Source organism: Choloepus didactylus, chromosome 14, assembly GCF_015220235.1.
Source record: "Choloepus didactylus isolate mChoDid1 chromosome 14, mChoDid1.pri, whole genome shotgun sequence".
In the NCBI taxonomy this organism is placed as follows: Eukaryota; Metazoa; Chordata; class Mammalia; order Pilosa; family Megalonychidae; genus Choloepus; species Choloepus didactylus.
Window position 1 is genome coordinate 86,253,478 of NC_051320.1, and position 24,228 is coordinate 86,277,705.

The 24,228-nt window shown below is 40.0% G+C and overlaps 1 protein-coding gene across 2 annotated transcripts in view; it reads right to left on the reverse strand.

The window, feature by feature from the left end:
* Positions 1 to 24,228, reverse strand: part of ADCY8 (adenylate cyclase 8) — a 269,505-nt gene that overhangs the window by 72,732 nt on the left and 172,545 nt on the right. For both annotated transcript variants that reach the window (XM_037803325.1, XM_037803324.1), the window contains exon 10: positions 1,372 to 1,573. In XM_037803325.1, coding sequence (XP_037659253.1) covers positions 1,372 to 1,573 — 202 coding nt within the window. The remainder of the gene's footprint in view (positions 1 to 1,371; positions 1,574 to 24,228) is intronic.

Below are 24,228 nucleotides of genomic sequence, written 5' to 3' on the forward strand. Positions count from 1 at the left end.
GTAAGTGGTGGAGCCGAGATTTGAACGCCGGTCTATCTGACTCCAAAGCCTGTGGTCTTCGTACCTCACTGTCGTGGCAAAGTTGGCCCTAGGGGTAACCCTGGCCTAGAATCGTTGGGCTTATTTCCAAATTCTGTACCCCAGAAATATATGATAGGCCATCAGGACTCAAGAACCTGGCTATAATTATGCAGGCTGTGGCCAATTATCCTACACACGTCACTTTCAATTGCAATAATCTAGAAAGTATCCATTAGATGATGCATTTCATTAGATTATGATTTTTCCTTTTTTTCTTTTCTTTTTTTTGTTTTGCTGAGAACCTGGGCAAAGTAGGCTCTAAATAATGATTGGGCCAATTTGGACAGTGAATTTGAGGCTGTCTAAGCTTCCAAGTCAGAGGCTGATGATTGTGGGAGCCCCCACTTTGGTCTCTGAACACTTGGGGAGCCTCCCTCAGCCTTAAGGGGCACTCAATTAGCCTCTCTCAGCATGCCAAGTCCAAGCTCAAACCTGGAAGCAGATGAATCATCATCCCCCAAACCTAGCTCCCTGAGTTGTGGACAACACAGACTATTTGTATATACACAGCTACCAAAGTACACTCTAGAGAGAAAATGAAATCATTAAAACATAAATCACCAAATTAAAAACAGTGATAAATATCATGGTAGTTGGAATTTTATCTGAGGTCTATATGTCACATCAAATATGAATCCTTAGACAAGATGCTCAACCTTCCTGAAATGCAGTTTCCTCATCCATTGAAAGAGGACAATAATACCTACCTGTAGCACACAGTAGGTGCTTAGTAAATGCCAGCTATTTTATTTCCATTCCCCTTGCTTCCGCTCCCAGAGATACAATTAGGCATATTCGAGTGAACATGGGTCATGGAGTCAGACAGACCTTATTAGCAAGTTATTTCATGTCTCTGAGCCTCAGTTTCCTCAGCCATAAAGTGGGGATAATGAGACTTACCTCACGGGGTTTATGTGAGGATTAAATATGAAAACTAGGTAAAGCACCTCCTTCAGTGCGTGGCACACAGCAGGTAGGTAATGAGTAAGTGGTAACTCAATTATTTACGATTATAACTGGTTGGCCCTGACAGTTCAGAAGCCTGAGGGCTTTGGGAGCTCCTTTTGGAGTGAATACCCTTCCCTCCCGAAGAAAAAAATTTGCCAACAGTCCAACGCACGGTTCTGACAATAGCCACAACTTTGTTCTCTGTTGCTAAGCTTGGGGCTGGACCAGGCACACAAGATAACTGGAACCAAGGAAGGGCAATGCAAGGAGCTGCAGGCTCTATGGACTTTAATTCTTGCTTGCACACTAGACACCAGAGCTTGGTGGGCTTGGGATGCTTACGATATTGAGGATGGCACCCAGGAAATTAATCAAGATGGATGCAAAGATGATGACGTTCCGGGCCAAGTAGGTCTCATTAATCCAACAGCAAGTCTTCCGAAGGATGAGGGGCAAACATTTATAATCCTCTGCTGTGGTGATGAGGACCAGAGCCGAGTGCAGCATGATCAGAATGGAAAACTGGACGACCATTGGCATCACCCTGCAGGGAAACACAGAATGTTGGTTCACGTGGCATTGGTCATCTGGTCCCCTCTCGCTGATCAATGCTGGCAATTGCATCCATGACCGCCCCCTCCCCACCTCTTATACCTAAGAAGTCTTCTAAAGTTCAATTTGTTCAAGCAAAGGGCTATTTCCAGGAGCCATTAAAAAAAAAATATCCATTCCTAGAATATTCTATTAAGAAATTTTGCAATGAATGTCAAATATTTGACTTAATTTATTCTTTCTGCCCATTTTTTCCTCTTTTATCTTTCACCTTTCTCACTAGGCAACTGCTGCCAAGGCAACACACCACTTGAGTTTTACCTCAATATTCTGGCTGTGGGAAGGGCCCACCTATTCTTTCCTCTCCAAAGTGGGTTTGATGAAACATTTTCCCTGTCCATCTACTCTGATGCTAAGAATGGGATTGGGCACCAGTTCTAAGTTGTTCAGTTTGGCTAGTGATTACCATGGTTTGCATGGAACATACTATGTGCCAGGTATTGCCTGACTCAGCGTGCAATTTGAGACACAGAGAAGGCGAACTCATCTTTGTCCAAAGTTTCAACGTTGCTTCCGAGTTTACTCCTTGAGCTTCAAGCTCTTACCCAAATTCCACCCCATGGTAGCCTCTGTCTATTGGACCCTTCTGCTGGGAGGTTAGCTGTTTCTAGCAACTCTGCATATTCAAAACTCCATCTATGGAGGCATCTTTAAATGACTCCTCTCCTCATTGACCAAATCCATCAACAAGTGTGTTGCTTCTCCTTGGGAATCCATCTCTTGTTCTCTATTCTCTGTATAGCCATTCATAAACTAACACCGACATCTCTAATTTTTCCACTTGTGTTTCAGCCATAGAATGGCTGCTGATTAAAGGGTACCTTGATGGATGTGGTGGGAGATTTTACATCTGCTTCTTCCTCTATAAATCTAAGTTCTTCTATGTTGCCTCTAATATGTTCTGTTGGCTGGTGCTCAAAAAAAGTGCATCCAGTGAATGCAGTTGGCCCCAACGTCCTCTTCTAACACTATCTCTTACTATCTTCCTACCTGAGACATCAAGGTGACACTAAGGCTTTTACCATCTTAACTAGGTAAGTGTAGAAAGAGAAGCTAATCTGGATAGGGGATGAAGTTGATGAGTTTGATTTGGGGCATGTTGAATTTCTGGTGCTTGTGGATCATCCAGTCAGAGATGTGTAGACAGTCAAAGGGACAGTTATGGAACTGTGGGGTTGGGGTTTTGAGGTTTATCGATGAACAGGAGGCATCTGAAGACCTGAGGAGGGAAGGACCACCCAGGGGGAGGCTGCAGATGAAGAAGCAAGAGGAGACGAAACTGTGGGAGAAGCTAATGGATTGGAAGAAGAGAAGGTAGCAAAGGGAATTTAGGAAACATGGTCAGATAATGAGGAGAGCAGGAGTTCATGGCATGACTATAGCCAGTGGGTAAGATGTTTACAAGGAGGGAGGAATCAAGAATGCCAAATCCCTCTGCGTGGTCAAGCAACATGAGGCTGGAAAGGGAGTCATTCTGTAGCCCCAGCTATACTGGTTCTTTTGTTTGTTTGTTTGTTTATTTTTGATATTTGCTCAGTTGTGATTTTATGGATCACCTTAATAGGAAATCCCTGTGGGAGTTCTAGAAAAGAACAGAAGGTCTGTGCAGCAGTGTGTTCCCTGAGGTCTCTGGGCAGATGGGAAACTTCCCCCCAAATGGGCTGGAAAAATACTCCCTGACAACACACCATTATCCCTGGGTACCCGGGGAGGCGAATGAAGGAGAACGCAGGTGGACTGCGCTGTCAGGCAGTCCCGCGAGAGGAGGGCCCAATTCCATGGCTGGGGCGTCTCAACAACATGAGGCAGCCACAGAGAGTAAGAACGCTGTTTCAGAGAAGCAAACCAGGGAAAGGCAAGTTTGAAAATGGCTCTGCAAGAGCTTCAAACTCTTTTGGGACCACCACTGCCAGCCAGATGAACTCTCCGAGCCTCCCTCAGCGTGGCATACGGGGCCTCAGATGGTTGCCCTTGGCTCTCTCTCCAGCCTTTTGTCTCACTCTCTTACCTCCCTGCCCTCCACGGTCTGGGCAATGCTAACTACAGGCAGCTGGCTATATGCTATGTCCCCTTCTGTGCTTTGCACACAATGCCAGACCTTTTCTAGTCCCCTTGGGGAAGGTCCTGTTCATCCTTCAAGGCTCAGCTTTCCTTTTGGGTCTTCCATTGCATCTGGAATAGGGTTGAGTGCACAGAAAGTGCTCAATAAATATTCACTGACTTAATGCTTTTTTGTGCGGAGGGAGGATTCTGTTCCCTATTCACAGTCTCAGCCCTTCTCTTTACCCCTTTGCTGAGACCTCCCCAAGGGAGAAGGAAGGGTTACCCCAAATGGCTGGAGTCCCTCTGTGATGTTCAGTGGACCCCATTCTTCTTGAAGGGAAGGGGTGCCGTTAAAGGTCAGTGTCTATGTCAAGTTCAGATGCTTGTCTTCTCCTCTTCCCAGATCTACCTGGACGGTAGGGAAGCCAGAGCCTTGTCCTCCCTGTGGGTGGAGGCCTGGCCATCTTTTCTCTTTGGCTAGGCCATCTCCTCCTGTAAGCCAGGAAGCCCAGGTCCACTCAGCCCTGGACATAGGCCCAGGAAAAGTGCCGTCTCCTTCTCAGGTCTGCCTCACGCATTCCTTTGGCACTGGAAGGTGTGCTTGTATTGGTCTTTCATGAGATCACAGAGGTAAGACCCTACCCTGGAGTTCGGTGTCGGGGTGGGGGTGGGGGCTCAGGTGGAGACAAAGGAGATTCAGGATGGACCCACGTGGTCTCTTGACTTTAGCCTCATTCTGTCTTGCAGCTTTTACCTCAGTTTGGGCATGGGCTAACTGGGCATTTTGCAGAAATTCACTAAGTTGATGCTTTGTTTCTCATTTAGCTATTGTGCTTTTGCTGTATACTTTGGGGAGGGGGTGGTCAGAGACTGAAGAGAGGGGGTGGTCAGAGACTGAAGAGCTGTGTGGGAGGATTTGCAAACAACCCACCCGAGCTCCTGGCACCATTTTAAATGTGGGTTTGCTGAAACAGGATAAAGTGCATTTAAGGGTAGGCAGTGCAGTCCAGTGGTGACAGCCAAGCCACTGCAGCTAGACAGAGCAGCTCCCAATCTTAATTTGCAGGGTGCCCGTGGGCAAGGTAACTCACTCTTCTGATGATCATTTTTAAATCTGTAACACCAGGATTTTTAAGCCTACCACTTAAAGGAAGTTCTGAGGTTCAGTAAAGTGATAATACAGTGTAAGGTTTAGCACATAATAAGAATTCAAAGAAATGCTAGTTCTCTCTCTCTTTTCACCGTGAAATTCAGATAACCAGAGGCATTTTAAAGATCCACAGCAAGAGTGCAGTAACAAGCCAGGCTTTTGAAGCAAGACACTGGCACTGTGTATTAAATTCTTCTGGAAATCTCTGCAGCAGCAACTCAGTGTTCATTTATTTCTGTACACACAAACATAACGTCAGATTGTGATTTTTATCTAATTATAGAGCAACCAGGGGTTCTGAATTTGCTTTTGCATTGTTCTGTATACATAAGAGGCAAGAAAACCTTTCATTTCTGAAATCGGGTCTCCAAAAAGAATGACAAGGGATTTGCAAACAGCTCCATCCAAACCCTTTATAGACATTAAATTCTAATTACTCTCTGCAGTATGTCTTTAAAACAGGCTTTGGGTTGATATGATTTGACATTTTCTGGAAAGGCTGGGATCAGTGGGAATGAGCAGCTTGTGATGCAATCGGAAACACAAACTCAGATCATGCTGCAAGATGACATTTGTATGACACTTTGGAATCTGCAAAGAGTCCCATAGTGCATTTGATCCTTGTAGCAACCCGGAAAGGTAGGTATTCTTAGTCTCTGCAATAGATGAAAATACTGTGACTCAGAAAGAGGATGAGAACCAAAACTTGCCCAAAATGGGCACAGCTCATTTAATTATTATAGCAACAATGGGAAGTAGGTTTTTAATTCTCATTTTACAGAAGAGGAAGCTGAGGTGTCAAAGAGGCTGTAAAACTTGGCCCAGGACATACAGCTAGTAAGATGCACACAAAGGACTGAGTCCAGGGCCTTTTCTCTCCTCCTCCATCCTCCCTTTCATTCTCTTCCCTTCCCTCACTTCCTTCCTCCTTCTCTCCCTCTCTCTCCCTCTTCTCCTTTCTTCTCCAGTTTTCCCCTCCCATTTTCTCCCCTCCCCTCCTTTTCTCTTTCTCCCAGCCTCTCTTTTTCTCATCACCTTGCATGCAGACTTACATATATTATTCTAGAATTTAAAAATATATTTTCTGGTCTTTTCTCAGTTTACCCTTCTGGGAGAGGAACACCTGTGGCATTTGGAAATTAGAGGAAAGAACTGGGCAAGCACCGTGTTTCTTTGTCAGGGTCAATTAAATTTTGCTTCAGGGGCCGGGAATTACCTGTGGTCCTATGAACAGAGACTGGCTCATCTGCTAAAAAAAATCCATGACAGAAAAAACACAAGGAAACTGCACCTACCATCTGTGTAGTCGCAAGGAATCAATCAGAAACAAAATGAGTTGGAGAGGAAACAAGTGCACAATAAAGAAAGCTTCTGCTGTGTCTGGGGCCAATGGGCCACTCAATTCCCACAACAGGCAGATTGTGTGGTCAGAGTTCAGCTTTGAAGTTTTCTTCATTTTCAGTTTTTTCTCTTCACATAGCAAGGGAGTTTGGGGGCACTGCTGTATTTCGGTTACCAGCTTCTGCCTGAACCCCAGAGTCAGAGAATCTACCCAACCAGCTGCTGGGCAAGGACCCAAGTCACTTCCCCCTGAACCTAGAAATTGGGGAGTCCCCAGCTGGCTCACCCCTCCTGGTCAAGCACCAGGTAGGGGCGCTGCCCCAGGACAGGTGTGAAGGGAAATGCTGGATTCCCACGGAGGACAGAGACCCTGCTGCCCAGTGCCGGGACCAGTCCCTCAGTGGCATCCTTGTCCCCTCCTCCCTGCTCAGACCCCACATCCAGTCAACCAGGTCCTGTCAAATCTATGTCCTAAATAGCTAGCACATCCTGCCTCTCTTGTCTGCCCCCCATGCACTACTCTGTCCCCATTATTTCTTGCCTGGATTTTTGCAATTGCCTCCTCCTCAGTGGTCTTCCCAACTCCAGACCTAACCCCACCCCCCATCAATTATCCACGGCCAGTGTGATCATCCTTCTAGACACAAATCAGAGCATATCACTTCTTTGATTAACATGCTTCAATGAAGTCTTCTCTGCCAACCTGTTACAATCCTTAACAAGCCTCACAAACCCCTCACCTCTGGAAAGCTCAATTTCCAGCTCTTCCTCCACCCACTTCTTCTCACTCCTCTCCCGAGACCTGACTAGCTCCTTCAAGACACAGTTTAGACGTCACTGTCCACTCCTCTGGGAAGCCCACCTGATCCCTTTGCCCTGCCCCCATTCTACCCATCCTATGGCACCTTATCCTTTCCTACCATAATAGCCACTGCACTGGATTATAGTTGTTTAATTAATTATCTTTTATCCCCACTGGTTTATAAGCTCCATGAGGGACCACGACTGTGTATCTCCAGCGTCCAGCACAGATGGCACATAGAATGTGCTCAAAAATGTCTGCTGAGAATATCAACATGCTGTGCACTCCGGAGTCAAGAGGGAACGTGCTCCAGATATGACCACACCCTTCCTGGCTCCCACATCCCCACTGGCAGCAGTGAGGAGGACAGTCCAGGGAAACTGGACAAGCCTGGCAGGACCCCAGCAACACCCATCGCACCACGCTGTGACTGTACCTTTTCCCAGGAACTAATCCCTATACAGCTCTTGGATAGTCAGGAAACCCATCCTTTCCTGGCACTCCCTGTACCCTTCCCTGATATATTCATTGCCATAGCATAGACATGTCTACATTCATTACATATAAATAACTATATATATATAGCGCATATACAACTGGACATTTACATATATTTTAATTATTTCTTTGTCTCCTTCCATTAAATTAACAGGTCAAGGAGGGCAGGGATTTTTTTTTTTTTTTTTTTTTTTTGTCTTTTGGTTCACTGATGTATTCACGGTATCGAGAGCAGATCTGGCACATAACAGGGACTGAATAGCTATTTGTGAAAGGCTTTCCTAGCTCACATTTGGCAGAGGAAGATAAGCCTTTCTTCTCTCTGAGTGTGTTGGTCTTTCTCCCTCTCTCATTTTTTAAAACCAAACAATCAGCTTTTCATTGCAAAATGAAGCACAGATACAGGGAACCACACAAAAGTATAGCTCAATTAGTTATTATAACCCGACCATCTTTGTAACCACCACGCAGATCATGAAATAGACCTTTGCAGGGCCCCCTGAAAGCCCATCCACGGCTCCCACCCCACCCCAGTCAACCACTTCCCATTTCTTTATAGTTTTGTCATCCAGTCTTAAGACACTACAGTTTAGTCTCTCCTATTTTTTCATTAAATTTGATTCGTCTTTTAAGTCTTTTTACAAAATCTAGAGGTTCCTTTTGTATTCCTTTATTCCCCTTACCATTCATTTATTGAAGAATCTGGACCCTTTGATCTGTAGCATTTTCCACAGTATGGATTTTACTAATGCATATTCATTCGACATCCTCTATATTTTCTGCAAAGTGGCAACTGGATCCAAAGGCCTAATCAGACTTAGGTTTGATCCCTTTGGTAAGATGATAGGTGATGCTGAGTTCTCCCATCAGGAGATATGTGTCTGGTCGTTCTTCTTTTGTGTGGTGATAGCATCATTTGATGCTCATTAAGGGGCTGCAAAATAGTGAGGTCTAAATTCTATTACTTCTTTAATATTGATTAGCACAATTACTTTTATGATACTTCCTCTCATCTGCTACTTAATGATCCACTGGTACAGTTCATACAGAAAAGGTAGAAAAAATAATCCATGCACCCCCCCCCTTTTTTTTTTACCAGTTTCCAAGATAATCAGTCAGTTCCTTATCATTTACCAAAGTTTACTAACTTAAAAAAATACTATTATAAACTCATGAATTTAAAATATACTTTCCGGGCTTTGATGGAAAATTTTTACAATTATCCATACTGAAGCTCAAATGATGCCATCCTTGGACAGAGGGAGCTTCTTTGATGTGGCTTCTGAGTCCTTTGGATATGACCCTAGTTGTGTTTGATGCTGGATGGCTTCCTTGCTTTCTGGTATGATAAGATGTTCGAGGCTCATCTTGTATATTTCCTGCCCCAGTCTTAGAATCAGTCATTTTCCATGAAGCCTTTGCTTCCTTTACTGGGAAATGGTACTTTAAAACCAGTCTGTCCCCTAGGTATGCTCATAGTTTCATGGTTGGACATACTTTGTGTATATATATCTCCAGCCCAGGACAACACATTACAGTTAGTTGTCTCCTTAGGCTCCTCTCATGGCATTTTCTTGGACTTTCCTTCTTTTTAATGATCCTGAACATTTTGAGGAGTTCTGGTCAGGTGTTTTGTAGATTGATCCTCAACTGTGAGTTGTCTGATGTTTTCCCGATAATTAGACATTTTCTGATGATTAGGTTATGGGGTCTGGGGGAAGAAGGCCATGGGGGTAAATTGCTGTTCTTATCACATCATATAAAGGGTACATCTTATCAATTTGACTCATCGACGTTAATGTTAACCTTGACCACCAAGCTTTCTCCACTGTAAAGGTACTCTTTTTCCCTCCCCTTCCCATGCGGTACTTTTTGGAAGGATGTCAGTATGTTCAGTCTACCCTTAAGGAATGGAGAGAAATGCCTCCCTTCCTTGAGGGTGGAGTTTCTACATATATTATTTGGAATTCTTCTGCATGGGAAATTTGTCTATTGTCCACCATTTATTTATTTATTCAATCATTTATTTATACCGGTATGGACTCATGTATATTTGTTTTATATTTTGAGTTATAATCCAATACTACTTAGTTTATTTTCTTGCTCCAAGTTTCCAGTTTTGGTCACTGGGAGCTCTTTCAGTTGGTTCCTATACCCCTTTGATATGTCCCCATTATTGTTTTTTGTTTATTTGTTTGTTTTGAGTACTTTCTTACTTTCTGACACTATATGATGCTCCAGGTTCATCTTGTATATTTCCTGCCTCAGTTCTGGAATCAGCCCTTTCTCCAAAGAGTCTTTTGTTGGATGATATTATTAGAGACCAAGATCTGGGCACTAGTTGTGCTCATTGTTACTGGGCCCTCTAGGCTGACAGAGCAAGGAAAAATAAGTGTATATACCAACCCATGTATATATATACTCATATCTAAAAATATTTTTAAATGCTCCAATCTATAAATATTTCATGAGTTCATCCCAATGTTTCCAACGCTAACTCATTAATGCGTGGATCATTCTAGCCTTCTTTCGTTGCTTACCTGCAATCTTCCTTTCCATCAATGAAAAACACAACTCCCACTCTCTGCCCTCCATTTACTTACTTGATCAATTTCAGCATGCATATATAATGTTAACCCATACTCCTGTGGGAAACAACATCATCAACTAGAGTACAGGGTTTATGTGCAGTTCCACTCATTTCCAAAGCTACTTAAGTCATCATCTTTTCCTCCCATTCCTTTTAGCAAGGTTGTTTCTTACATTTTTAATACAGGTAGAATTTTTTGCCACAGTTTGATTTTATCATGGGATCTCTGGATCCCTAAATAAATTTTTTAAAATTTGCATGTTTTAAGGTTCATTCTCTGTGCTCTATCGTTCTATGGATTTTGTCAAATATATAGTTGTTAGATCCCAGAAGAAGAAACTAACATGTAGAAGGAGTTTCTGACCCAGGGGCCCCACAGCTTATCTCACAGAAAACAGATGCCCCATAAACTAAAGAATGAAGGCTGTTCAAGGCTGTTCCAGCCACAGTGGAGCCTCAAAGGCTGGTAAGGCAAGGTCAGATATGTCCATAAGATGAACAACCAAAAAGGCCTGCTCTCCCCAGCTAGATAACGCAGCTGCTCTCCTAAAAAGAACACTGTCTCAGAACCCTAGCAACCAATCAGCCCACAACTTGACGGGCACTTACCCGATCAAGGGACAGAACACCATAGCAGGCACCCTTCCCAACATAGCTTCCTTTTTCCATTAAAAAATGCTGCTCTCAGATAGAGAGCTGGAGCCGTTTTCTTTCTCTTCATTGGCTCCCACCTGCTTTCTTCCTCTAATAAATCTTAAACTTTATACTTAAACTTTGACTCGCTGCATTGTGTGGATTCCCAAATGACTCCAACCTAACAACAGTGTCATGTATACACCATTATAGTATCATACTACATATTTTTATCTCCCTAAAAATTCTCCCATGCTTCACTTATTCAATCCTTATGCCTCTTCCTGAACCCATGGCAACCACTGATCTGTTTACTGTCTCTATAATTATGTATTTTCCACAATGCCTAATAAATGCAATCTTTTCAGAATAGCGTCTTTCATTTAGAAACACGCACTTAATATTCATTCATGTCTTTGCATGTTTTTATTCCACTCAGCTATTAAAGGGCAGTTTGGTTGATTAAGTTTCTGATTATTATGAATAAAGCTTCTATTAATATTCATGTGCAGGATTTTGTGCGGACTTAAGTTTTCAAATCAGTTAGGTAACTACCTGGGAGTGGGACTGCTATAGCTTGACTGTATGGAAAGAAATGTTTAGCTTTGTAAGAAACTGCTGAAGTGTCTTCCAAAGTGGCTCAACAATTTTGCACTCCCACTGGCAATAAATGAGAGTTCCTTTAGCTCTGCATCCCCTCCAGCAATTGGTTTGCCAGTTATTTTGGGGGCTTTTTGTCATTCTAATAGGTATGTACCAGTATCTCTTTGTTGTTTTAATTTGCATTTCCTGAATATCGAATGACATTGAGCATCTTTTCGTTTGCTTATTTGAAATCTCTGTATCTTCTCTGGTGAAAAGTTTGTTTAGACCTTTTTCCAATTTCAAAATCAGGTTGTTTTCTCATTACTGAATTTTAAATTTTCTTTTTTTTTTTTGATACAAATCCTTTATCTGATACGTGCTTTTCAAATCTCTTCTCTCAGTCTAAGGTTTGCATTTTCATTCTTTTAACAGTGTCTTTTACAGAGCATAAGTTTTCAATTTTAACAGAGTCCAAATTATCAATTTTTTTTTCATGGATCATACTTTTGGGTTGTATCTAAAAACTCATACCAAACTCAAGGTGACAAATTTCTCCTATTTTTTATCTAGAAATTTGAAAGTTTTGCATTTTACATTTATGTGTATATTCCAATTTGAGTTAATCTTTGTGTAAAGTGTAGGGTTATAAGTAGATTCAAGTTTTTGCATGTGGGTGTGCAAATTTTCCAAGTGCTGTTTCGTGAAAAAATGATCTTGTCTTCATTGAATTGCTTTTGTGTCTTTGTTAAAATCCAGTTGGCTAATATTTTGTGGATCGATTTCTGGGACTTCCCTAATTCCTTTGAGCTATGTGTCTATTCTTTCACCAATACCACACTCTCTTGATTACTGTAACTTTGTAGTTAGTTTTGTGATTGGGTAGTGTGAATCTTCCAGCTTTCTTCAGTATTGTGTTGGTTATTATATATCTTTTCATATAAATTGTAGCATCACCTTATCAATATCTACAAAATATCTTTCTGTGATTTTGACTGACTTGGCATTGAATCTACAGGTTAAGTTAGGAAGAACTGACACATTAACATGTCATATACATGTTATAACATGTTAAATTGACATATCAAGTCTTCTAATCCATGAGTACAGAATGTCTCTCCATTTATTTAGATCTTCTTTGATTTATTTCATCAGTTTTTGTACTTTTGTTTTGTAGTTTTCTCCATGCAGATCTTAATATATTTTGTTAGACATACCTAACTATATAAATTTTGGGGGTTCTATTGTAAATGACATTGACATTAGTGTTCATTCTTAAATTTCAAAATCCAATTGTTTACTGCTGGTCTATAGGAAAGCAATTGACTTTTTTTTTTTTTTTTTTTTTTTTTTTTTTTTTTTTTCCTTTATAAATAAACTTTTTATTATGGAGAATTTCAAGTACAGAGAAGAGTAGACTAAAGAATATAACAGATCCCCCAGTGCTCCTCATGGCCAATCTCGTTTCATTAATAGGGCCCCAACCCCAGCTGCTCCTCCCATATCATTTTTTTTTTTTTTTTTTTTTTTTTAAATCATCATTTTATTGAGATATATTCACATACCACGCAGTCATACAAAACAAATTGTACTTTCGATTGTTTACAGTACCATTACATAGTTGTACAGTCATCACCTAAATCAATCCCTGACACCTTCATTAGCACACACACAAAAATAACAAGAATAATAATTAGAGTGAAAAAGAGCAATTGAAGTAAAAAAGAACACTGGGTACCTTTGTCTGTTTGTTTCCTTCCCCTACTTTTCTACACATCCATCCATAAACTAGACAAAGTGGTGTTTGGTCCTTATGGCTTTCCCAATCCCATTGTCACCCCTCATAAGCTACATTTTTATACAACTGTCTTCGAGATTCATGGGTTCTGGGTTGTAGTTTGATAGTTTCAGGTATCCACCACCAGCTACCCCAATTCTTTAGAACCTAAAAAGGGTTGTCTAAAGTGTGCATAAGAGTGCCCACCAGAGTGACCTCTCGGCTCCTTTTGGAATCTCTCTGCCACTGAAGCTTATTTCATTTCCTTTCACATCCCCCTTTTGGTCAAGAAGATGTTCTCCGTCCCACGGTGCCAGGTCTACATTCCTCCCTGGGAGTCATATTCCACGTTGCCAGGGAGATTCACTTCCCTGGGTGTCTGATCCCACGTAGGGGGGAGGGCAGTGATTTCACCTTTCAAGTTGGCTTAGCCAGAGAGAGAGGGCCACATCTGAGCAACAAAGAGGCATTCAGGAGGAGACTCTTAGGCACAAATACAGGGAGGCCTAGCCTCTCCTTTGCAGCAACCGTCTTCCCAAGGGTAAAACTTATGGTAGAGGGCTCAACCCATCAAACCACCAGTCCCCTATGTCTGTGGTCATGTTAGCAACCATGGAGGTGGGGTAGGCGAATACCCCTGCATTCTCCACAGGCTCCTCAAGGGGGCACTACATCTTTTTTTTTTTTTTTCCCCTTGTTTGTCTTTTTTCTTTTTCTTTTTTTTTTTTTTTTTTTTTTTTTTAACTTTCCCTTCTTTTTTTAAATCACCTGTATGAAAAAAAAAAGTTAAAAAGAAAACAAACATACAATAAAAGAGCATTTCAAAGAGACCATAGCAAGGGAGTAAGAAAAAGACAACTAACCTAAGATAACTGCTTAACTTCCAACATGTTCCTACTTTACCCCAAGAAAGTTACATAATATAGCAACATTTCAGTGAACTTGTTCCTACTACAACCATCAGAAATTAACAGACCATAGTCATTTCTGGGCATCCCCAGAACGTTAAATAGCTTATCTGTTCTTCCTGGATTATTGTTCCCCCTTCCTTAATTGCTCTCTACTGCTAGTTCCCCTACATTCTACATTATAAACCATTTGTTTTACATTTTTCAAAGTTCACATTAGTGGTAGCATATAATATTTCTCTTTTTGTGCCTGGCTTATTTCGCTCAGCATTATGTCTTCAAGGTTCATCCATGTTGTCATATGTTTCACCAGATCGTTCCTTCTTACTGCCGCGTAGTATTCCATTGTGTGTATATACCACATTTTATTTATCCACTCATCTGTTGAAGGACATTTGGGTTGTTTCCATCTCTTGGCAATTGTGAATAATGCTGCTATGAACATTGGCGTGCAGATATCTGTTCGTGTCACTGCTTTCCGATCTTCCGGGTATATACTGAGAAGTGCAATCGCTGGATCGAATGGTAGCTCTATATCTAGTTTTCTAAGGAACTGCCAGACTGACTTCCAGAGTGGCTGAACCATTATACAGTCCCACCAACAATGAATAAGAGTTCCAATTTCTCCACATCCTCTCCAGCATTTGTAGTTTCCTGTTTGTTTAATGGCAGCCATTCTAACCGGTGTTAGATGGTATCTCATTGTGGTCTTAATTTGCATCTCTCGAATAGCTAGTGAAGCTGAACATTTTTTCATGTGTTTCTTGGCCATTTGTATTTCCTCTTCAGAGAGCTGTCTTTTCATATCTTTTGCCCATTTTATAATTGGGCTGTCTGTACTATTGTCATTGAGTTGTAGGATTTCTTTGTATATGCAAGATATCAGTCTTTTGTCAGATACATGGTTTCCAAAAATTTTTTCCCATTGAGTTGGCTGCCTCTTTACCTTTTTGAGAAATTCCTTTGAGGTGCAGAAACTTCTAAGCTTGAGGAGTTCCCATTTATCTATTTTCTCTTTTGTTGCTTGTGCTTTGGGTGTAAAGTCTAGGAAGTGGCCTCCTAATACAAGGTCTTGAAGATGTTTTCCTACATTATCTTCTAGGAGTTTTATGGTACTTTCTTTTATATTGAGATCTTTGGTCCATTTTGAGTTAATTTTTGTGTAGGGGGTGAGGTAGGGGTCCTCTTTCATTCTTTTGGATATGGATATCCAACTCTCCCAGCCCCATTTGTTGAAAAGACCATTATGGCTCAGTTCGGTGACTTTGGGGGCCTTATCAAAGATCAGTCGGCCATAGATCTGAGGGTCTATCTCTGAATTCTCAATTCGATTCCATTGATCTATATGTCTATCTTTGTGCCAGTACCATGCTGTCTTGGCAACTGTGGCTTTATAATAAGCTTCAAAGTCAGGGAGTGTAAGTCCTCCCACTTCGTTTTTCTTTTTTAGAGTGTCTTTAGCAATTCGAGGCATCTTCCCTTTCCAAATAAATTTGATAACTAGTTTTTCCAAGTCTGCAAAGTAGGTTGTTGGAATTTTGATTGGGATTGCATTGAATCTGTAGATGAGTTTGGGTAGAATTGACATCTTAATGACATTTAGCCTTCCTATCCATGAACATGGAATATTTTTCCATCTTTTAAGGTCCCCTTCTATTTCTTTTAGTAGAGTTATGTAGTTTTCTTTGTATAGGTCTTTTACATCTTTGGTTAAGTTGATTCCTAGGTACTTGATTTTTTTAGTTGCTATTGAAAATGGTATCTTTTTCTTGAGTGTCTCTTCAGTTTGTTCATTTCTAGCATATAGAAACATTACTGACTTATGTGCATTAATCTTGTATCCCGCTACTTTGCTAAATTTGTTTATTAGCTCTAGTAGGTGTATCGTTGATTTCTCAGGGTTTTCTAGATATAAGATCATATCATCTGCAAACAATGACAGTTTTACTTCTTCTTTTCCAATTTGGATGCCTTTTATTTCTTTGTCTTGCCGGATTGCCCTGGCTAGCACTTCCAGCACAATGTTGAATAACAGTGGTGACAGCGGGCATCCTTGTCTTGTTCCTGATCTTAGAGGGAAGGCTTTCAGTCTCTCACCATTGAGTACTATGCTGGCTGTGGGTTTTTCATATATGCTCTTTATCATGTTGAGGAAGTTTCCTTCAATTCCTACCTTTTGAAGTGTTTTTATCAAAAAGGGATGTTGGATTTTGTCAAATGCTTTTTCAGCATCTATTGAGATGATCAATTGATTTTTCCCTTTCGAGTTTTTAATGTGTTGTAATACATTGATTGTTTTTCTTATGTTGAACCATCCTTGCATGCCTGGAATGAACCCCACTTGGTCATGGTGTATGATTTTTTTAATGTGTCTTTGGATTCGATTTGCAAGTATTTTGTTGAGGATTTTTGCATCTATATTCATTAGGGAGATTGGCCGGTAGTTTTCCTTTTTTGTAGCATCTTTGCCTGGTTTTGGTATTAGATTGATGTTAGCTTCATAAAATGAGTTAGGTAGTGTTCCATTTTTTTCAATGTTTTGAAAGAGTTTGAGTAAGATTGGTGTCAGTTCTTTCTGGAAAGTTTGGTAGAATTCCCCTGTGAAGCCATCTGGCCCTGGGCATTTATTTGTGGGAAGATTTTTGATGACTGATTGGATCTCTTTGCTTGTGATGGGTTGGTTGAGGTCTTCTATTTCTTCTCTGGTCAGTCTAGGTTGTTCATATGTTTCCAGGAAATTGTCCATTTCTTCTACATTATCCAGTTTGTTGCCATACAGTTGTTCATAATATCCTCTTATAATTTTTTTAATTTCTTCAGGATCTGCAGTTATGTCACCTTTTTCATTCATTATTTTGTTTATATGGGTCTTCTCTCTTTTTGATTTTGTCAGTCTAGCTAGGGGCTTGTCAATCTTGTTGATCTTCTCAAAGAACCAACTTTTGGTGATATTTATCCTTTCTATTGTTTTTTTGTTCTCTATGTCATTTATTTCTGCTTTAATCCTTGTTATTTCTTTTCTTGTACTTGGTTTAGGATTGGTTTGCTGTTCATTTTCTAGCTTCTTCAGTTGATCCATTAGTTCTTTGATTTTGGCTCTTTCTTCCTTTTTAATATATGCGTTTAGTGCTATAAATTTCCCCCTTAGCACTGCTTTTGCTGCATCCCATAGGTTTTGGTATGTTGTGTTCTCATTTTCATTCGTCTCTATATATTTAGCAATTTCTCTTGCTATTTCTTCTTTAACCCACTGATTGTTTAGGAGTGTGTTGTTTAACCTCCAGGTATTTGTGAATTTTCTAAGTCTCTGATGGTTATTGACTTCTAATTGTATTCCATTGTGGTCAGAGAATGTGCTTTGAATAATTTCAATCTTTTTAAATTTATTGAGGCTTGTTTTATGTCCCAGCATATGATCTATTCTGGAGAAAGTTCCGTGAGCACTAGAAAAGTATGTGTATCCTGGTGATTTGGGATGTAATGTCCTGTAGATGTCTGTTAAATCTAATTCATTTATCAGATTGTTTAGGTTTTCAATTTCCTTATTGGTCTTCTGTCTGGTTGATCTATCTATAGGAGAGAGTGATGTGTTGAAGTCTCCCACAATTATTGTGGAAACATCAATTGCTTCCTTTAGTTTTGCCAATGTTTCTCTCATGTATTTTGTGGCACCTTGATTGGGTGCATAGACATTTACGATTGTTATTTCTTCTTGCTGAATTGCCCCTTTTATTAGTATGTAGTGGCCTTCTTTGTCTCTCAAAACATCCCTGCATTTGAAGTCTATTTTATCTGAGATTAATATTGCTACACCTGCTTTCTTTTGGCTGTAGCTTGCATGAAATATTTTTTTCCATCCTTTCACTTTCAATTTCTTTGTGTCCCTGTGTCTAAGATGAGTCTCTTGTATGCAACATATTGATGGTTCATTTTTTTTGATCCATTCTGCGAATCTATATCTTTTAATTGGGGAGTTTAATCCATTTACATTCAACGTTAAAACCGTGAAGGCATTTCTTGAATCGGCCATCTTATCCTTTGGGTTATGTTTGCCATATTTTTCCCCTCTCTCTATTAATATCCTTTATTGTACCCATACCGAATCTCTTTAGTACTGAACCTTTCTCCAAGTCTCTCTGTCCTGTCTTTGTTTCTCTGTCTGTAGGGCTCCCTTTAGTATCTCCAGTAGGGCAGGTCTCTTGTTAGCAAATTCTCTCAGCATTTCTTTGTCTGTGAAAAATTTAAGCTCTCCCTCAAATTTGAAGGAGAGCTTTGCTGGATAAAGTATTCTTGGCTGGAAATTCCTCTCTCTCAGAATTTTAAATATATCGTGCCATTGCCTTCTCGCCTCCATGGTGGCTGCTGAGTAGTCACTACTTAGTCTTATGCTGTTTCCTTTGTATGTGGTGAATTGCTTTTCTCTTGCTGCTTTCAGAACTTGCTCCTTCTCTTCTATGTTTGACAGTGTGATCAGTATATGTCTCGGAGTGGGTTTTTTTGGATTTATTCTATTTGGAGTTCGCTGAGCATTTATGATTTGTGTATTTATGTTGTTTAGAAGATTTGGGAAGTTTTCCCCAACAATTTCTTTGAATACTCTTCCTAGACCTTTACCCTTTTCTTCCCCTTCTGGGACACCAATGAGTCTTATATTCGGACGCTTCATATTATCTATCATATCCCTGAGGTCCATTTCGAGTTTTTCAATTTTTTTCCCCATTCTTTCTTTTATGCTTTCATTTTCCATTCTGTCATCTTCCAGGTCACTGATTCGTTGTTCAACTTCCTCTAGTCTTGTACTATGAGTGTCCAGAATCTTTTTAATTTGGTCAACAGTTTCTTTAATTTCCATAAGATCATCCATTTTTTTATTTAGTCTTGCAATGTCTTCTTTATGCTCTTCTAGGGTCTTCTTGATTTCCTTCATATCCCGTACTAGGGTCTCATTGTTCATCTTTAGTTCTTTGAGTAGCTGCTCTAGGTGTGTCTCTTCTGGTCTTTTGATTTGGGTGCTTGGGCTTGGGTTATCCATATCGTCTGGTTTTTTCATATGCTTTATAATTTTCTGTTGTTTTTGGCCTCGTGGCATTTGCTGTCCTTGATAGGGTTCTTTTAGGGTTTGTAGACCAGTTGAAGTCCTTATCTCTAGTTTATCAGATCTACAGCTTCGTGGAGTACACTTTCTCTAACTAACCAGCAGGTGGCGTCCACGAGCCACCTGTTCTCCACAAGCCAGATCTCCCCTGCTTAGCCTTTTTGGTGAGTGGGGGAGTGAGTCTTGTGGGGCCCAATTGGTGTCCCAAGCTTGCGTGTGTAGTTGGTGTTGCCTGCCCTGTATGTGGGGCGTGTTTCTGGGCAGTCGGGGAGGGGGGGTGGCCCTAACAATCAAATCTCCCTGATGATCCTAGAGTTTTAAAGCTACTGCAATAGTCTAATCCTTCAGTTCAGTCCTGCCACAGTTTGTCTCTGCCACTGACCGACAAGTCTTTGGTATTGGCGTATGGCTCCTGAGACTTGCAAGTGGGCCCCTCTTCCAGGCTGTGCACCCCGGGTCCTCTGTTGAGGGATGACTGTGCTATGTCACAGGTGAGTGCCGTCCCCCCAGGGCAGTTCTGGGCTGCTGGGCTGTGTTGGGAGGCTCCCAGTCTGCTCAAATGATGGCTGAATGGGGCTCTGTTAATTCACACTGCTCCCCCTTCCCAGCTCTGGGACATTCAGCTGAGGTTGCAGGGAAGGCTAATGTCCACGCCCAGTTTTGTGGTGTGTGCCTGTTATTTGAAGCACTTCCGTCACACTGGGTTGTCTGGGGCAGCTCTGGGCTATGGGGCTGGCGATGGGCAGGAGTGTTTCCTGTCCACCAGGATGGTGGCTGTGAGCGGACACCCCCCTTTTCTTGGGAAGTTGTGTTGTTTAGTGAATTTTCTCAGCCACTGGATTATTGCCTTTTGTCTCAGAGCTCTCTTATTTCTGCTCTTGACTTGACGTGCCCAAATTTCAATTCTTTGAAGCTTTCTGTATTGAGCTTCTTAGAGTAATTGTTTTAGAAAAAGCAAAAAGGATTTAAAAAAAAAAAAAAAAAAAAAAACGGCCCTCCTCAGAGATCTAATGGGTTATTGAAATGCTAATAGACAAAGCAACCAGGGCCATTAAGGAAAGGTGCCCTGGGCAGAGAGATCAGCCTTGCTTCGGGATTTGCATATGCGCCTCAAGGCCTGATCTCCGCCCTTCCCCTTTCTGTGTTCACCAGAACTCCAAAAATCCTCTGCTTTTACTTTGGAGCTTCTCGTGTTGTTTTCCTTCTATGCCCGTCTCCTCTCTGCTGGGCTGGCTGCTCTCAGAGTCTCTGGTGTCTGTCCTCAGTCTATCTATGGTTGGAGTTTGAATCAGTAGAATGAGTTTCCGATGAGAGCAGCCACTGCAATTCTCCCTTCTCCTTCCTGGAGCTGACAGCCCCTCCTCCCCCGGGACTGAGCCTGGCAGGGAGGGGCGCGGGTCCCCTGGCCGCAAAAACTTACAGATTTCGCTGATCTCAGCAGTTCCACGTTTTCATGAGTGTTGTATGAAGTATGCCCAAAGACAGATTGCTCTGTGGTGTCCAGTCCACGCAGTTCCTGGCTTTTTACCTACTTTCCTGGAGGAGTAACTAAAACATACAGCTCACCAGTCTGCCATCTTGCCCCGCCTCCTCAGCAATTGACTTTTGTATATTGACTTGTATCTTGTGATCTTGTTATACTCAGTTTCAGAAGCGTTTTGGTAGGTCCTTTGAGATTTTCTACATGGACAATCATATTATCTACAAATAAGGGCTGTTTTATTTCTCCCTTTCCAGTCTGTATATCTTTTTTATTTCTTTTTGTTGTCTTATTTCACTAGCCAGGGCTTCCAATATGATATGAAATAGAAGTGGTGAGAGAGGATACGTTTGCCTCATTTCTGATTTTGGGGGAAAATTTTCTAGTCATTCACCATTAAGATGATATTAGTTATAGAGTTTTTTACAGATATTTTCATATCAAGTTGAAGAAGTTCTATTCCTACTGTTCACATAGTTTTATCATAAATGGGTATAGGATTTTGTCAAATGCTTTTTTCTGCGTCAACTGATATGACATATGATTTTTCTTTTTTAGCCTGTTGATAAAGTAGATTATATAAATTGATTTTTGGATGTTGAACAAAGCTTGCAAACCTGGAATAAAGGCCACTTAGTTATGGTATACAATAATTTTTATACATTGTTGGATTTGATTTGCTTATAATTTGTTGAGGTTTTGTGTCTCTGTTCATGACAGAAATTGATCTGTAGTTTTCATTTATTGTCATGTCTTTATTGAATTTTGGTATTAGGGTAACACTGGCTCCATAAAATGAGTTGGGAAGTATTCCCTCTGCTTCCATTTTCTGTAGTATGTTGTGGAAAACTGATATTATTTCTTTCTTAAATATGTGGTAGAATTCATCAATGAAACCACGGGGGCTGGGTGTTTTCTTTTTGGTGAGATTTTAAATTAAGGATTCAATTTATTCAATAGCTGTAGGGCTATTCATATTATCTTTTTCTCCTTGAATGTGTTTTGTTAGCTTGTGTCTTTCAACTGTTTCATTCATTTTGCTTCAGTTATCAAATTTGTGGGCATAGGGTTGTTCATAGTATGTCCTAATTTTTTTTTAAATATCCATGGGATCAGTACTGATAACCCCTTTCATCTAAGATTTGTGCCTTCTGTCTTTTTTCTTGGTTAGTCTGGCTAAAGGTTGACCATTTTTATTTATCTTTTCAGAGAACCAACTTTTAGTTTTGTTGATATTTCTCTATTGTTTTCTTCTTTTCAGTTTCATTGGTTTCTGCTGTAATGATTGTTATTTCTTTCTTCTACTTGCCTTATGTTTAAATTGATCTTCTTCTAATTTCCCAAGGTGGAAGCTAATATAATCTATTTTAGGTATCTTTCTTTTCTAAAATATGCACTGAATGTTACAAATTTCTATCTAGGTACTGCTTCTGCTGCATCCCACAGATTTTTGAAAAATTGTGTTTTATGTTCCTTTAGTTCAAAATATTTTTAACTTCCTTTTTGCATTTTGACTCATGGGGGATTTAGAAGTGTGTTTTTTAATTTCCAGATATCTGGGGATTTTCCAATCTATGTTTCTAATATTGACATTTAGTTTAATTCCATTGTGGTTCAAGGACACACTTCATATGGTTTCTATTGTTTTAAATTTATTAACATATGGTTTCTGGCCCAGAATGTGGATTATGGTAGTGAACATTCCATGTGAACTTGAGAAGACTGTGCATTCTGCTGTTGTTGGATGGAGTATTCTGTAAATATTGACTCGCTCTAGTTGATTGACAGTGAAGTTCAGGTCATCCATAGCCTTGAATGATTTTCTGCCTCTTGGACCTACTAGTTACTGTCAGAAGAGTGTTGAAGTTTCCAAGTATAATAGATTTATCCATTTCTTCTTTCAGTCCTATCAGTTTTTGCCTCCCATAGGTTGAAACCCTCGTTAGGTGCATACTTGTGAGTACTATCGTCTTCTTGGAGAATTGACCCATTTATCATTCTGTAATGCCTCTCCTAATTTCTTATAATTTTCCTTTTTCTAAGTCTGTTTCGTGTTAAATTAATATAGCTACTCCAGCTTTCTACTGATTAGTGTTAGCATGGCGTATTTTTTTGTCTATCTCTTTAGTTTTAACCTATCTGAGTCTATATATATTTAAAGTGGGTTTCTTATAAATGACATATAATCATTTTTTTTATCCACTTAAACAATCTTTGCCTTTAATTTGTGTGTTCAGACCATTCTCATTTAAAAGTGACTCTTGTTATGGTTGGATTAGTAGCTACCATCTTTTTAACTGTTTTCTATCCATTACATTTGTTCTTTGTTTCTTCTCCCTGCCTTTTCCATGTTATCTGATTTTCAGTATTTTATATTATTTCATTTTGTTTCCTTTATGAACATAATAATTACCTATTTTTAAACCTTTTAGTGGTTTCCCTAGAGTTTACAATATACATTTTAATTAAGCTAAATCTACCTTCAAATAACAGTCTCTTTATGTGCAGTGCAGGTACCTTATGAAAGTATTCTCAATTCCTATTTTATGTGCTTTGTGACACTGCTGTCATTCATTTCACTTATTCACATGCTATGATCACCCAATACATTGTTACTATTGTTGCATTCAACAGTTGTCTTTTAGATTAATTAAGAATAAGAAAAAAGAAAAGCTTTGTTTAACTTTATTTATTCCTTCTCTGACATGCTTCCTTTCTCCATGTAAATACAAGTTTCTGACCTCAGTTTCCTTTTGTTTGAAGAATTGTTTTAGCATTTCTTGCCAGGCAAGTCTGGTGGCAATAAATTTCCTCAGTTTTGTTTACCTGAGAAAGTCCTTATTTTCTCTTCACTTTTGAAAGATAATATTGCTAGATACAGATTTCTAAGTTGCTGGGTTTTTTTTCTTTCAATACTTTAAATATTTCATTCCATTCTCTTCTTGCTTGCATGGTTTCTAATGAGAAATCTGCTGTAGTTGTTATTCTTGTTCTTCTTATAGTTAGTGTGTAGCTCCCCACCCCCTCTGGATTCTTCTAAGATTTCCTTTTAAGATTTTCTCTTTGTCTTTGTTTATTTGTGGTTTGAATATGATGTGCTTTTATGAGTATTTGTCTTACTTTATGAGTATTTGTGCAGGATTCATTAATTTTGGAAAGGTATCAGCCGTTATTACTTCAGATATTTCATTTGCTTGGTTTTCTCTTTCATCTCTTTCTGTAATCCAATTATACACATTACACTTTTTGAAATTGTTTCACAGTTCTCGGAAGTTTTGTTCTTTTTTTCCATTATATTTTATCATAGTATTTCAGTTTGTGAAATTTCTGTTGACCAATCTCCAAGCTCACTTATTCTTTCCTTTGCCCACTGAAGATACTCTTTATTTCTGCTAGTGTTTTTGATTTCTAGCATTTCCTTTTGATTCTTTCTTAGATTTTCCATCTCTCTGCTTATATTACCCATCCGTTCTTGCATGTTGTCTACTTTCCCTATCATAGCCCTTAACATATTTATTATACAGCTATTTAAAATTCCTGTCTGATAATGTCAACATCTGTGTCATATCCAAGTCTGGTTCTGATTACTGCTTTGTCTTTTCTGTCCTTTTGGCGTGGCTTGTAATTTTTTTGTTGAAAACTGGTCATGTCGAATCTGGTAATAGCAACAGAGGTAAACAGACTTTTA